Source organism: Helobdella robusta, assembly GCF_000326865.2.
Source record: "Helobdella robusta unplaced genomic scaffold HELROscaffold_2, whole genome shotgun sequence".
Taxonomy (NCBI): Eukaryota; Metazoa; Annelida; class Clitellata; order Rhynchobdellida; family Glossiphoniidae; genus Helobdella; species Helobdella robusta.
The window spans coordinates 4,670,467-4,687,133 of NW_008704083.1; the positions used below are offsets into that span (position 1 = coordinate 4,670,467).

General features: G+C 31.5%; 2 protein-coding genes across 2 annotated transcripts; both read left to right on the top strand.

Annotated features, from left to right (window-relative positions):
• Positions 1–3,561: 3,561 nt before the first annotated feature.
• HELRODRAFT_160395 (hypothetical protein) lies at positions 3,562–9,266 on the top strand (the record flags this gene model as incomplete). The annotated part of the gene is made up of 7 exons (XM_009017357.1): positions 3,562–3,607; positions 6,517–6,611; positions 7,208–7,303; positions 7,407–7,511; positions 8,539–8,627; positions 8,737–8,812; positions 9,129–9,266. The coding sequence occupies 7 exons, from the start codon at positions 3,562–3,564 to the stop codon at positions 9,264–9,266; spliced, it is 645 nt and encodes a 214-aa protein (XP_009015605.1).
• Positions 9,267–9,911: 645 nt separating this feature from the next.
• On the top strand, positions 9,912–12,765 carry HELRODRAFT_160396 (hypothetical protein; the record flags this gene model as incomplete). The annotated part of the gene is made up of 5 exons (XM_009017358.1): positions 9,912–10,101; positions 10,357–10,391; positions 10,769–11,359; positions 11,562–11,663; positions 12,682–12,765. 5 exons carry the CDS (start codon positions 9,912–9,914, stop codon positions 12,763–12,765), a joined length of 1,002 nt encoding a protein of 333 aa, XP_009015606.1.
• Between the last annotated feature and the right edge of the window lie 3,902 nt (positions 12,766–16,667).

Below are 16,667 nucleotides of genomic sequence, written 5' to 3' on the forward strand. Positions count from 1 at the left end.
TGCCTCCACTTGTTTACATAGAAGAAAATTAAACATTTTCTCATGCTATAAAATGGTTCCATTCATTCCTCTGATCATCTATCAGCTTTGAAAATTTGTTGACAGTAACGTTTTGCAACCATTATCGTTGCTGTAGCTTTATACACATGTGTTATATGTTTACAAAATGTTACATCTTTTCAGTAGTGGATCCAGAAATGTGCAATAGGGGGTTATTTTCAGAATTCCAAAGTTCATAAGTTGGTGATGTGGTTGTTATATCTTTACATAAGCTATATTTCTACACACTGGGATACTGTTTGGATTATGGATATTATTTTTCTTACTTTCATTAAAATTTTACCATATTGAATTTCCTCGGTTTTTGGCCTAAATACTGTAATTTCATTTTAATAACTTCCTTTACCATTGCTGAAAACTGCAAAATTGTTCAAATTATTTCATTTTATTTTTACAAAATTCTAGATAAATCGTTTCACTCATTAACTTAGGCTTCAAAATTTGCATAGCTAATCTCTGCTCTGGGCACTCACTTGGGAGGAATGCATTTTTGATTTCTGCAACTTGCAGCAACTGCTGTGTCGTTACTCTTGGCGTGACCGTCAAATGAACATCCTTGGATTGAATGGAATGGAATACAAGCTCCAATCACAAACTCAGCATGCATTCGAACCACGTCTGCATGTAACTTCCTTTAAAATATAAAAAAATGTTTTTTTTTAACCATCTGAGCTGCTTTCTTCATTCAACCATGAGTTCTCATGTGTTGGCATTATTAATGGCATTATTTATAATGTTCAATCTTGTAATTGTGATGATATAATAATGATCATTATTAATTTTTTTATCTAGCATTAACTTAAATGCTGATTGAGTTATTATGCATCAGCACTATCCTGGTTATTATTACTATTATTATCTAATGTTATTATTATTTTTATTGTTGTTGTGCCTCAGTGTTATGGTTGATTTTTGTTTTTATTATTATTATTTTTGGGCTCATCAATTTCTTGTTGAGATCAAATTATCTCTTCAATCTGGTGGCAAATTATTTATTATTGTTATTATTGTTGTTGTTGTTGTTGTTATTATTATTAACATACTCTCTACAAATATAAATTGGTTTGTTATGTACAATGAGTTTAATGTTATTGTTTTTACTTATTGTTGTTATTATGGTTATTATTTGTTGTTACTGTTGTCATCATTTGTTATTATCGTTGTTATTGTTATTTGGAATTTTATATTCCTATAAATATTATTGTTAATAAAATAATTTATCATTAATTTGATACAACTTCAATTGTTCCACCGTTTTACATCAGGATTTATATATTTAGTACACAGTATTTTTTGGTAATTTAAGAATTATCATTTTCATCATATCTGCATCTTATTTTTTATTTTTATTTCAAAAATTTATAAAGCGCCAATTAAAAAAAGAAAAAATTTCAAAAGCGCTACTTTATAGTCGAAAGAATAAACAATTGTTTGAGTACGTGTACATAATAACGAAACAAAAATCAAATCGAAAACAAATAAGTCTTGAGATTCTTCTTGAAAGCATCCATGTTCATTTCCGGCTTCTTCAGGGACTCTGGTAGACCATTTCATAACACTGGATCCGCAACAGCAATCCCTCGTGCACCAATACACAAGTGAGCACTGTTTGCTATCATTAAATTTGAGCAATCACTTCTCAAGCGAATGCCATCTATGGTCACTGATTTTTTCTTGATTATTTCTAACAAATATTTGGGCAAGATTCCTTTCATAGCTTTATACATCAAGATACACATTTTAAAAATTATCCGTTTTTCCACATTCAGCCAATGAAGATCTTTTAGAGTCTGACTCATATGATCGAACTTCAATCCTCCAACTATAACCTTCGCAGCTCTATTCTGTATGGATTGCAGTACTTTAATTGATTTCTTTGGGAGGCCATGAAACAGACTATTACAATAGTCCAACCGCGAGTGAATGAAAGCATGAATCAATGTCTGTGTGGCTGATCTATCTAAATAGCTTCGAATGCGATATAATCTGTGCAACTGATATGTACATGACGAAGAGAGCATTTTCAAGTGATGTTTCATCGATAGATTTGAATCCAAGACAAAGCCCAAATTTGTTACGCTTTCACTGAGTTCTATCTCTTGGCCACCGACATTTACCGAACTGATGTTAATTTTCGCTAACTGCTGCCGAGTTGCCACCGGCATAAACTTAGATTTGCATTGATTCAATTTTAATCCATTGTTCGACATCCAGGTATCAACCTCAGATAAGCACATTACCAGTCTTAGAACCTCCTGTTTGAATGATTCTGGTTTACTCGTCAACGTAACCTGGATATCATCGGCATATGCATAACACTTAAAATCATAAGATTCAATAATCTTCATAAATTCCGAAGTATACAGTATAAAAAGGATCGGCCCCAATACTGAACCCTGCGGAACTCCATATGAAATTGAACCAACTTTGGATGAAACATCACCAAATCGAACAACCTGCGTTCGTCCGACCAAATATGATTTAAACCATTCAATTGTTACTCCAGTTATTCCAAAATCATGTCATCATCATCATCATATTTTTAATCAGTCATAATTTGTTTGCAGTTTGTAGTAGTCACTTTCCAGAAAAATCTGACATCATCATTGCTCCATCGTCACCAACATTTTCATAATAATTTTTTCACCATCATTGCGAACATCTATATAATAACTTATTTAATGTCACCAACATCACCACCACCATCATCATGATAATTTATCTCATCATCATCATCATCATCATCATTATGCTGATCTTCATCATAATAATCTTCTTCATCATCATCACAGCAGATGTGTTACTCAGTTGCATATGATTATTATTATTATTGTTGTTATTATTGAGTCGTTATTCTTATTTTTATCATAGCCAATACAGCAAATTATGTCAATGCAGATTCTCTGAACTGTATGCTTACATGAATGTGAGTTGCTGTGACCTATTTAGTATTCTCATCTCATCTTCCATCACTCACTCTCAAACCATTCACAGCTCATGTTATTTTTTGTTGACACTCATAAAACATTTGTAGGTGCGTAAAATGTAACGGAATAATGGATTTTATTATTAAGTTGTCAGGGTTTTTCACATGAGAATACGATAAAAGGATCTCCGGCTTGTCGTTTAACACGTATTCATAATTTGCTGTTTGTGTGTCGTCGGTGCCTCTGAACTTTGAATAAGTGTAATTTACCTTTAACTTTTTTGTTACTTCAATTCAGTCACAGGTTGTCGATAGGTATAATTCGAAAGTTCACAACCATTTTATATAATTATAATATTAAGATTGCAAACTTATTATTCATCTAATACAGCGTTTCATTTTTTTTTTATAAAAGCTACGTGAGTTAGTTAACATTTTGACTATATAAGAGTGCACAATATGTACAGACTACGTAGAACTACATAATTGTACACAGCGTGCACCAGCATCCTAGCTATAAAGTATTGATGCACACAGTAACGTAATTGCACATTAACATTCTTCAGATTGCAGCCATGAAGTTTCAGAAAGAACTTAAAAGGTATCACAGCAATTTGACAGGTTTGTTTGTTTGTTTGTTTGTTTGTTTGTTTGTTTGTTTGTTTGTTTGTTTGTTTGTTTGTTTGTTTGTTTGTTTGTTTGTTTGTTTGTTTGTTTGTTTGTTTGTTTGTTTGTTTGTTTGTTTGTTTGTTTGTTTGTTTGTTTGTTTGTTTGTTTGTTTGTTTGTTTGTTTGTTTGTTTGTTTGTTTGTTTGTTTGTTTGTTTGTTTGTTTGTTTGTTTGTTTGTTTGTTTGTTTGTTTGTTTGTTTGTTTGTTTGTTTGTTTGTTTGTTTGTTTGTTTGTTTGTTTGTTTGTTTGTTTGTTGCTGACATTATTGTTAGCTTCTGCCAATAAAAATCATGAAATTAATTAAATGGATTTTTAGTTATATGTATAGTTTTTTGTTTTAATTTTTTTCAATTTTTAGCTTTTTTGAATGTTTGAATTTCGTTGTTAATATTCACGTAAAGCACCTCAGGATGAAATGCAACGAAGTACATATGTTCTATATGTTCACCATATGTTACGTTCTTTGGCTTTCCACAAGATGGCTTTAATATTTACTCACACTGCTTTGATTTCCCAATATCTGGATCAGATCATATTTCAATGCATCTTCATATGCTTCCTATCAATAATCCACTTGTCAGTTTTTTCTCTCTTCTTCAGATAACTTTTTAACTGAATGAACTAGAAATAGTTTGAATCCATGATCACATCAGTTTATGAATTAAATAAAAAATTAATTGGCCGTTTAAAATCAATTTGTTTGCTTAGTTTACTTAATTGTCTTCATCATATTCATTGTCTTCATCATCACCCATAATATTTTTATGGGACTAACTCTAAACTCAATGTACAAAGCTATAATGTTTCTTCTAGTAATTCACAACGGTTGTATATTTGAGTAATGTGTCTAGGCCCACCTTATTTTTTTTCACCATTGCCTTTCTTGCATATTCCTGGTGCTCCTATTTGGACTGCAACTTGCTCACTCTTCCACTTCGTCGCAACACCATGTCTGCAACAGGCAACAAACCCTAAACCCAGCTTTCACATTTTTCCTCCAAAGTTTCAACCACATTTAGTTTTTCTCTACCAACCCCATTAATGTTTACATAGTAAATCGCGTAAATTGCTTTCATTTTCAATTTCATTTTATCTGTCGCGTTATCTGGGGGTTGAATAATCAAAATACGGCATATCACTGGCGAGCATGTTAAATTACCAGCTTATGTAATACAATTCATGGTTCTGGCGCCCCCAGCACACAGTATGGTGCACACCTGTGAAAACCTTTCATGAATATCTCGCTCAATGATATGAGGCAATAGTTTGTTTTCAAAAGTTTGCAAAATGCAGCTTAACAAAATAGACGTTGTTGATGTGTGCGGGTAACACTCAAGTAACCTTAAAAAAAGCTTCACTTATCAGCTCTATCTTATTGAGTTGGATGTTTGGATCTACAATCAAATCTGTTTTGGCTTTCTCGATGGATATAAGCATTGTTGAATGGTTTCGTTTTTAAATGATTCTAAATTTTCCAAATGTTCATATGCTGATTTGATATAACGAGTGTAAAAATGTGATAACAATTTTTATTAAAAGTTTTAATATTTTTATTACCACATAAACAAAAGGTGATAAAAGAGATGAGGATGATGATGATGAGGATGATGATAATGATGAAAGCATGTCATTGACCTTGTTGAAATGATTGTTCACAATATTCTGCAGCCGGAATTATATATTAACTTTATACTGTATTTTGTATGGTAATATAATTTTTCAATTTTCATATGCTCGGATAATATGATGGTATGGTGATGGTTGTTCATTTGTTTATGAACAAACACTGCACCGAAACATGCATGTGCGTATCTGTGTGTTTGTGTGCGTGCATGCTCATGTATGTGCTCGCTTGTTTGTGTGCATGTATGCATGCCTGTTATAAACAATTATCTATGTGATTGTAGACTGACTTGTACATGTGTCACATATTTCTGTCTAACTGTCATTGATGACTAGTCTTGTAATTTTAAAGTTGTCTGTCTCTGTATGATGTTGACTCCTATCATGGATGTCGTTATTTTGCTCTTGTGTCAATAATATATATATATATATACACACATACATATAGTTTTTTTATAACATCCACATTGGCATAACGACCAGGTTATAAAAAGAAATCAGTATTAATGTGAACCCATTAAATTCTGTAAAAAAAAAGCCAAGTGCATCAAGATAATTCAGCATGCAGTAATCCATTGGACCTGTTTATTTTGCTACCCTTTGAACAATTGTTTTGTCCTTAACGAAATGTAAATTATAAAGAAAACTAAATTTTGGAAACTTGAAAAGTGTTTTTGATATTTTATTACATGCACACAAAATATTGAAATATTAAAACGACACCCATCCCTAACGTGTGTGTGTGTGTGTGTGTGTGTGTGTGTGTGTGTGTGTGTGTGTGTGTGTGTGCGTGTGCGTGCGTGCGATATTTTCAAAACTTATTATTTAGCGACATTACAATTATGCACTCTACTGATCCAATATTGCTTTATCATTTCTTAACAGTTTCCACTTCTCAATTTCGATAAGCTTATATTCATAACCTGTCTATGTTGATAATAATGTTATCGCCTAATAATAGAATGTTGAAATAATTTACTGATACTGATTAGAAGACACAATCATTTAAAATCAAATGCTACTAATTAAATACAACATGCAAGCTTTATGGCTTGAACATTTTTACTGCTTCACATTAACTTTGCCAAAAGGCAACAAAAAACGAAAAAGATCCTCCAATACTTCAACATATTTAAAACAGCATATTATAATTATACATCAAAATTTAATATGAGAACATTCGTGTTTTCCTACAATACAAGTCATAGAATTTATTGTTATTGCATTGTTACTTGCAGAAATGTTAGCTGCCACGGACAGCATGTTCAGAGTGATCAAGGAAATGTATGAACCAACGTGGATTGGATACACAGAGTATGTCGTCGCTACACAGGTCATTCTCTCTTTCCCTCTCTCTCCATTTCTCATTATCTTTTTTGCTCTCTCTCCTCTCTCTCTCTCTCTCTCTCTTTTTGTCTCTCCTGTTCTCTCCCTTTTTTTCCTCTCTCTCTCCTACCCCCTCTCTCTCTCTCTTTAAAGTAGAGATTTCTTGTTTGATATGTAATTTGTGGGTGTTTTCACTTTACTGTAGATTTAGTCTACGTTCAATTTATCAACTTTATGGGATCTTTACTTAGATTTTTTTAATTTTTGTAACATTAATTTCAATTATTTAACGCATAATATAAATTAAATTTTCATATTTATCAACCCAATTTGTAACACTCTATATTTCCAATTTTGATTGATTAGAATGCAATATATATATATATATATATATATATATATATATATATATATATATATATATATATATATATATATATATTATCAATATATACTCTTTATGACCTCCATCACTGATAAATGACATGATTGCTTATTTGCTTGTTAGAATAACGTTTGTTACCTGTACTTCTAACTGAAATAATTGCTGTCAATAATAACAAGCTGTTGATGACTAAAGTTACATATTGGAACATTTGATAGCACCTGCCATCGTCATTGGAAGCACTCCACTTGAACATTATAGAACATTTGATAACTCCTTTCAATCTCTACATGTCTCAGTTTCCAGAAATCAAGGTAGTTGGGAGTCTCTACCACTGTTTTTCCGACAAAATATTTTTTTAATTTTTGTTTTTGTTTTATTTTTTGTAGCGTATTTCAAAATAGAATTTGCACGCAGGCAAAAATAAACAAGAGAAATCGCAAGCTGATGGATTATGACAGTGCCAGGCACCATCACGATTCCCTCATGTCTAAGAAAACTCAAGACACTAAATCCATCCAAGTTGGTTTTCATCACTAAAATCTCTTTTTTTCAAACTTAAGGAATAAATAATTTTTGACTGTGTGCATAAAAATTGTGCATTATCTCTTTATTAGAATAGTTATAAAATAATAATTTATTCAATATATTAATGATTTATAACGAAACTGCTATTGTAGGTTTCTTTATATTCATGATTGTTTTTATCACTAAAAGTGACATTTAAAATTTAAGCATCATCATTTAGTGATTTATGAATACTCTCTTTTAAATCAAATCGTCAAAGTTTATGTGCAGCGTATCACCTGATGTCTCGTCATTCGTTTTTTTCTTATCAAACTCATAGAGCTGCTGCTGAGATCTAGTTAGAAACAGTCATGGTGCTATAACCCTCCACTGTTCTCATTTCAGTTTTTGGACTAGTTCGCATTTTTGACTTTGATCACCTCAATATCCCTCAAGCCATTTATTTGCTAAGTTGCAGTTTTCTGAGTTCAGAGAAATGTTTTTGGTTTGTGTCTTAGCTTAAATAGCTTTTTTGCAGGTACATCATCAGATTCTAAAAAGAAAAATTTCACTTACTAAATAAACTGGGCATTATGTAAGTTGCATATCTGATTAAACTGTGAGAGCACAAATTTCTGATTCTTCTGTTGTTCCGTAGACTAATTGTAAATTTAAATGATGCTGTTGATGACATAAATACTCTTTAGGAGGACTTTGAATACCCAATTCATTAAAAAGTGGCTTATTAGCTTTGAATTATTGGAAATCTTTTGTTTTAAATGTTGGTTCTGGTATGTCTTCAATGATTGAACAAGTTTAAATGAGAAATTAGTCTGGTTTTCTGTTATGATATTTGTTAGAATTCATTAAGTATGATGAACTGAAAATAAACAAAGCTAAACAATTATGTAAAAAAATTATGTGTCTTTACATTATTTGAAATTTTAGTTTTGCGATTAAATTTGACAGTAAATTTGTGTTACTTTATTTGAACTGCGTGACCAACGTTAATGTGGCACCTCTTCAATTCATCGCCCTTCAGAATGTGGCGAAGGAACTTGAGAAAACTCAAAAGATATATGATGACATCAATGCAGAAGTGAATAAGGAGATGGCAGATTTTTATAACAGGTAACATTTTAGAATTAATTTTTCATTAGTTTGTTTGGTAATTCAGCAAATTACTAATCAAATACTATGAGATAGTTATCGACGTGATTTAATTTTTTTATAAATGCAGTCGTGTGTTTGCAACAGCAACTGCTTTCAATGCACTAATCAATGCTGACCTGACATACTTCAACGATGCGGGAAAGGTAGGCCGTTGTCATTTTGTTTGTTTTTAATGGTGTTGAGTCAGTTGGCCAGTTAACTCAGACTTTGTCGGTGCTTGCCTGGTTTGAATGCGTTTTCTGTGAAATTCAAAAATGGGCACACTCTTTATGCGTTGTTTGTGTGTTCGCGTAGCGTGGTTTGAATGTGCACACAAGTTTTGTAGAAAATAAATACGAAGGATGATTTGTAAGCAGCTCCATATTGGTCAGGGCTGCGTTATAAAGAACAATAAATATTAATGTACTTGTTTGAAGGAACAACCATCTTATTTAAGCCACATATTCGATACGTATGCAGAAAGCTGGCAACAACAATAGGTTTGCTAACAAGATTGAATTTATGTTGAATTCATATTCCGTACATGACATATTGAACATTTACCTAGCTAAATCGATGAAAAGAGCCATGTTTACAACAACCATGTCAATACACTGAACACTTGCCCAACCAATTGTTTAACTAGGCTAACAATTTTAATTTCAACCAAACAAACAATTATAGTTGAATAAACTTTCTTCGCAAACAATTGACAAGAAAACTTCTTTCACCTATTTTTCATGATTACTCCAAACTTGTTAACAAACAAAGATGTATGAACTTCAAGCACACAAACAAATCAAAAACAAACATTCTATCTGTTTTATCATGTTGTCTGCAGAGGACTTAGAACCTGAAACGAAGTGTTGAAGATAGGCTTCCAATATGAATCAGTGTAGTGAATTGAATGAATTTTAAAGAAATTGTTAACATATTTATAAAACAAAGTTAATTATTCAGAATTTATTTGTCTGTATATTTATTTATGTAAATTTTTTGTAGTGAAAATCAAAGAAAACATTAATTAAATCAAACAGCAAATATAGTTTAGAAATCATTAAACTGAACATATATGAATTATATTTTAATGTTATTTTATTTTTTTAAATGTTGGCTGTGCGTGATGAGTTTAATTATGGCTCCACTCAGTCATTCTTTACATTATTTAATTTAACTTTTTGAGGTCCAATAAAGTATTTTCTTCGTTTGTTATTCATTCATTATTTTATCCGTTAATTCCTTTCTGTGAAGATTCGCCTCATGATGTCGCATCCCATACAAAGCCTGTTAGCTGACGCAAAGAATTACGGAGACAGGCACGCATCATCCCCTCCACCTAAACCTCCACAGCCATCCTACAAACTGCACAAGCCAGATGACGAGGTGCAGTTCCTCGAGAAGGAGTACAGCCTCACAGAGATTGCAAACAATGAATGCAATAAAAATAATAAATGTATACCTGCTCTTTATATCTTCACCTTTATTATTATCATCATTTATAACAGTTTTTAATGAATTAAATGAACAAATTAAGAAAGCACGAACAATGTTGAAGAAATAATCTTCCACAAGGATGATGATTGGTCACCATAAAATATATTTTTCCTATAAATTTTTAAAGCTCCTCACGTGCATTTCACTTAGGAATATAAAAATGTTGTTTGAGGAATTATTGATTGATATTTCATACGTGTTTATTTGTTTTCAGCACCTGGAAGATCAACATTTTCTGCAAAAAAAGTGGTTAGTGCACTGTTTAAGATGCGTGAAAATATTGCAATAAATAAATAAATTAATTTGCATAATTATTATTGATATTTTTTAGTAATAATACGGTGGGGTTGCGGTGCGGGTAAAGTTTCCGGTCCTGCGATGCAGTGATCGGGTTCGATGGACTGCAGAGAGATTCTCGTCTTTCGTGAGTTTATTTGTGTAGACAGAAAATTGAGTTTAAGAGTCTCTAAGGATACACTACGCATACGATTCCGTACAAACTGAATTGAAACTTTTTCCAATGTTATTGAGGATTTTTTCAAAATTGTAATAATTATTATTTTTATAATAATAATAATTAGTAACAACATGAAAAATTGTTTTGGATGGTTAACAAATATTTGCAGTTTCTTAATAAATCTTCCTCGGCCAAAGTTGATAATGATGATGATGATGGTGATAACGATGATGACCATGCGGAGAATGATGATGATGAAAACGGTGAGTTGGTCGTTGTGGAGGTCCATAACAACAAAGTCCTCGATCGTAGTATGCCGTCCAGTCCTGACCAGACAGCCAACAACAAAGTTGGTGACCATTGTAACGACGCTAACATTAATGGACAATATGAAGTTTGCTCGCCAAGCAGCATCAACAGTGATAAAAGTGATAAGGTACTTGAACACGACGTTGCTGATAAAGAGAAATGTCAAGTCACGGTAGGAACCGTTTCTAGTAACGAATCTCTTGATGTAAACAAAAGCCGAAATGACAAACAGTCAGTAGTGGAAACTGAAGCAACTGCAATCAAATCAGACCAAACACCATCGCCCACAACATCATCACCGCATACAGCACCCACATCAACCTCGGAACTTCTGTCATCTACCGCATTTCCTGTGAAAACAGGCTCAGCAATTGACGAGAGTGAAGGTGCAGCAAGCGTAAGTAGTGGAAGGATTTCAACTTTTGTGCCCCCTAGCAGAATTCTTTTCAAGGTTCATCCATCACGATTTTAAATTCATGCAATTTTTGACCCAATCAGTATTTTTTTTAAATACTTTTTTATTCGTGTGTTTAAAACTTTAGTTAAGTTCTGAAAGCTTCTTCATGGGGTAATCCTGTTGCGATATTTTATGTTAAATTATTGATTTGTTGTGCGCTATCATCGTTATAATTATGACTTGTATTCATTAACAGGTGGAAGCCACTCACAAATATGTAGGTGAGGATATAGATGAACTATCATTCGACATTGGAGATATCATCACCGTCGTACCGTTTGATAATCCAGATGACCAGGTCAGTCTCTCTTTATTAGCGCGTGTGGGGGCTTTGGTAATCACTTCATTTCATGGCTCCGATGTTGTTGTGTTTCATTCTTTCTTCTCCGATTTCCATTATTAGTTCTCTTCTCTGTTACCTTTTTTCTTGTTTATCCTCAACTAACTAATTTAGCAGCAGCATCCATCGTCAAACTAGCCAACATAACACATGTCTGGAATATCTTAACAATCAAAATCTTAACACTATTTCCATCTTTAACAGTTTCAAACCCAACATTTCTCAACTTTCATTTGATAAATTTATTGCCATCATCATCCCTACCTACCAGTCAGTGTTATTTTAATAAGGCCTTCCCAGTTTGAATTGCAAGTGCTTTCCAGTTACAGTTCACCTTTTAGCTCTTCTTTTTTTTAAAGCCTTTGAAGCTCTTGATAACGTTTTTGATTTCATTATCACTCTTTTCTGATACATTTTTCAATTTTAGAAAAATACGATCCAATCATTCACTCTTAGCAGCAATTAAATCTGCAAAACACAATCTATGTCAGCGCACCCATAATTATATTTATTGATCACATCATCCTTTGATTTTATTGCTCACTTGTCCTTTATCATTACTTTCTTTTATTTATATATCTATTCATTCATTTATTTATTTCATTTATGAACATTGTTTTAATAACATAACATTGGTTTTTTTTCTGTTAGTTCATTGATGAAATCGTACAAAATCAATAATAAGCTGTTCGTTATTTTATTCCGCCAATTGTTTCTAATCATTTTTATGTTTAATTGATTGGACCTCTTTATCTCTGCTGTACGATCTTTTAATCTTCAACGGCGTCAGTGTTGTTTGTGTTTTCTGATATTAAGGCTTGTAGTGAAGTTTTTCCACCCAACTCTATATGTTAAATATCTTAATAGCTGTTTATTCAATATCTAATTGTAAATTTATTATTTTAGATGCTTCATAATAAATATTTTGATTATTGTATTTAGATTATTAAACATAATATTGAATTTTTCGTGACAGGACGATGGATGGCTGATGGGCATCATTGAGAAATCAAAAGAAAAAGGTGTCTTTCCACAAAATTTCACCAAGATGATTCAATGAATGCCTGAGTATTTGTTTGATATTGATTAATTGATTTGTTGGTTGTTCATCATTTGGTCGTTTACTGACTGGGTGGCTGTTCATTTACGTAATCACTAACTCTTTGGGCGATGCAGTTGTTTTATTTCATTGAGTAATTTATGCTCACTGCTTTCACTGTTTGCTGGATAATTAACGGAAAAAATCGTGTGATAAAAATGAGTGATATATATATATATATGTATGTGTATGTATAATTTTTTTCAGCAAATTATTTTTCACTCTATTTAATACAAATAGTTTCTATTTTTGTAGCTTTTATTTCTTTTTATTTTGTTGACAAACGGAGGGCTGCTTACAAATCGCTCCTTACTTGGTTGCAATTATGCTTGCTTTGCGTCACAAATGCTGTACGTTCGTCCACATCATATTACGTACATACAATTATCATGTACGCGCAAGCACCGAATCATGCGAACGTGCTTTGAATTTCGAACAGACAGCTTTTGAACCAGGTCAGCGTGCAATAACAGCACGAGACATAGCACTTTTATTGTCTGAGCTAACTCGCCAGCCAATTTAATTTTTCATTTTTATTGATTTTTCAGAATCATTTTTGCATGACATGTTATTTTTGAAAATATTTTTATGACTTTGGTTGGCACGATGATTTATTCACATACTGGTATATTATATTCACTATTATATTAAAGACTTTTTTTATTTAATAAAAAAAATAAATTTATATTGTGTTCTGCAATTTTTTGTTCTTTTAACTGTTTTGCAAGGCTATCAAATTATTTAAACTGTGCTATCAGTTGATGTCAATTAATTTCATTGTTAAGACACGGTTTTTATTTTTGTTCACTAATATAAATGTTAAATTATAAGTTGCGTATTAACAAATTTGTGTTTACTCCTGCAACTTTGATGTTTGCATTTCTACCCACGAAAGAATTATTTGTTGACTTATTTATTTGCTACAAGTTTATTTATTTAATGTTTTTTTATTTATTCCCTGCGCATGTACCGTTCATATTCATTTATATTCATGTTTATGTTCTTGTGAGAGGCTTGACTTGATACAAGTTCACGTTTTTCCAATTCGACATGCTCTTTGTACGTATATGTATCGTGATAGGTGCATTTAAATTTATTGATTCGCAGGTGTTCAACCTATTCATTCCTCCTTTATGTATTTTTCAGCTTAGAGTTTATTTTTCTATTTCACTTAGATAACTAAAGTGCGGTAATAACAGTTTTAATAACCAGCTCTCGTAAGGGGATGTCCTCGATTAATGCATTTAAAAATTCACGGGTACTACGCGCTTCGCAATAAACGAACAATGTTGCTGTTATTATAATTACTTAATTATAACATGGATTCTGAGAGATGTTTTTTAGGTTTCACATTTTTGAAGTATTGGTACAGTTGTGTTTCACATTTTAATTTAATATCCTGCACAGTGTTTGACGTTTCAGCATTCAATCCAGCATTCAATGGCGTCAAATTTTATCAACGTCTTCACAAGTCTGCTATTTGAATTGAATTTATTTGTAGATATTTAAGTGAGATATTTATAATTATACTGCAATGACAACCTTAAGTTTTTATTGCTTTCGTTGTTTACCGCGTTGGGTTTCACATTATAATTAGCTTCTAAAATTGCAATTTCTCTGATGTCTCATTAAAAAGTTTTTAAAAGTGCAATTAATCAACTTAATAATAGTCAAGTTTGTCGACATTTTTAAAGTCACATGTATTATTTTATTACATTCTTTTGTTCTCAAGTTTTGGCGATGAAATGTGTTACATTTTATTTAAATTATTTGTAAATAAATAATGAAAAATATCTTGTAATCATTTATTTTCATTCATAATAATGATAGAATGGTAATGCATGTTCAATCAATTTATTTCTAAAGTGCCAATTCCGTGATTTTTAACAGTGCTCCCCAATGAATTTTGCAAGCAGATGGGTGTTGAGATCCTCTCTGAACTACGTAAGCGACGGAGAAGTAGTTAGAAAAGGAGAAGAGAGTTCCAGAGAAAAACAGAAAAGCAAGAGCTGATATAGCGTAAAAGTTCAATAGGAGTTTAGAATAAGTGAGAACGAGAAGACAAGCTAGACTGGTACCTTCATGTTTAATTAAAATATCTGACAATGAAATAATTTAGATTGAAACTTGTACATTAATGTGCAAATTTTAAAAATTAATCAATATTTTATTGGTAGCCAGTGCGAGGTCAAGGTTTGGAGATATATTTTCTATCCAAATCAAATTAAAATATCGTTACATGTTAAATTAATAGACTCGTGACAAAGCTGAACATGTATATCGTATATTGTTATATTATATTATCCTCCTATATTATGTGTTAGTGTCGGTAATCACATGCACACACACGCGAAGTGAGGAGTGCAAGTGACTCTACAGATTAAGTTAATATCCATTTTTAATACGATTTATTTACGGTTAAATTAGATTACATATTTATTTATTGACGAATTTCAAAAAGCATGATGAAAATTATGATTACATAATAACTATATAATAATTCAACGTGCATATATATATATATATATATATATATATATATATATATATATATATATATACATACAAAAATCCAATGTAGTCGTTTAACAGAACAATGCATGCATTACATACATAAATAACAATCTTAAATAGTAAAATTGTCATTAGAATAACATGGAAAGGTTGATAATAATTGACGCATGCACATTTGAAATAACGCAGTGATCAGAGTTGCGACTAAAGAATGAATACATAGAGGGATACTTCATTGCATTCATGGTCAGTCAATGTAACCAACAACTGAATATAGTATTAATACTAGATGGATACGGAAAGTTAGGCTGGGATTGTAAAAAAGTTTGCCGAAAGAAGATTTACAATGGATTTATAATGAATAAATTACACAATAATTAATTAAACTGATAATAAATAGAAGTATTCGGAAGAATAAAGATAATATTTCATTGAAATAATGCATAAATGACAAAAAATTATGTTAAATATAATAACTGAATAAAAATAGGCTAAGAGTGAAACAAATGTTTATATAATAACATGAAATAATGAATCTAATTTGTTTCGCTTCATAGAAATTAAAATATGGAAATTTTGAACGTAAAAGATAATAGATACGACAGATTTTAATGCTCCAATGTTAATTATTTAATTACGAAACATGCGAAGAATTACACATGTTGTAGAGAAAGAACATTTGTGTTGTCAATGCAGTTATTAGACATGGTCAAAAGCTTTACAACACACACTCTCTCACACACACACACTCTCACACACACACACACACATATATATTTATATATATATATATATACGTGGTAGATTTTATACAAGTAAAGCACACATGTAAGTACATTACGTAAATTCTCGTCACTGCACGAAAAGAAGTTGACATCAGTTGCAAAGTTTGCCACCTGGTTGAACAGTTAAACCGAATATAGGAAGCTAAACAAAACAAACTACCAGGGAAAAACTAGCGATTTTTAAAAGTTGGCCTGCTGCTAACCAATTTAAGAAAGAAATGAGTCAATTCAAATATTTTTAACGCTGCCGAGAGATGTTTCGTTTTTTTTTGACTTTTTAAATCAAGAAACATATTGTAATATTGTAATATAGTTTAATATTTTGACAAAAAATATCCACATTTAATACCGCAAATACTTTTTTAATTTGCATGAAAAACATTTTGAGTGAATTGGAGTTAACGGTATGTAACAGTATGTAACTTTTTAGAAACAATATCTGCAATCAACAGATATACACAGACTCTTTTAGACTTGATGCATCTCCATATAACTCCTATAAAATTCTATATAGTCTCCAGGTTCACGGCAGTAAATTGAAAAAACCTCAGAATCTCCGCACAC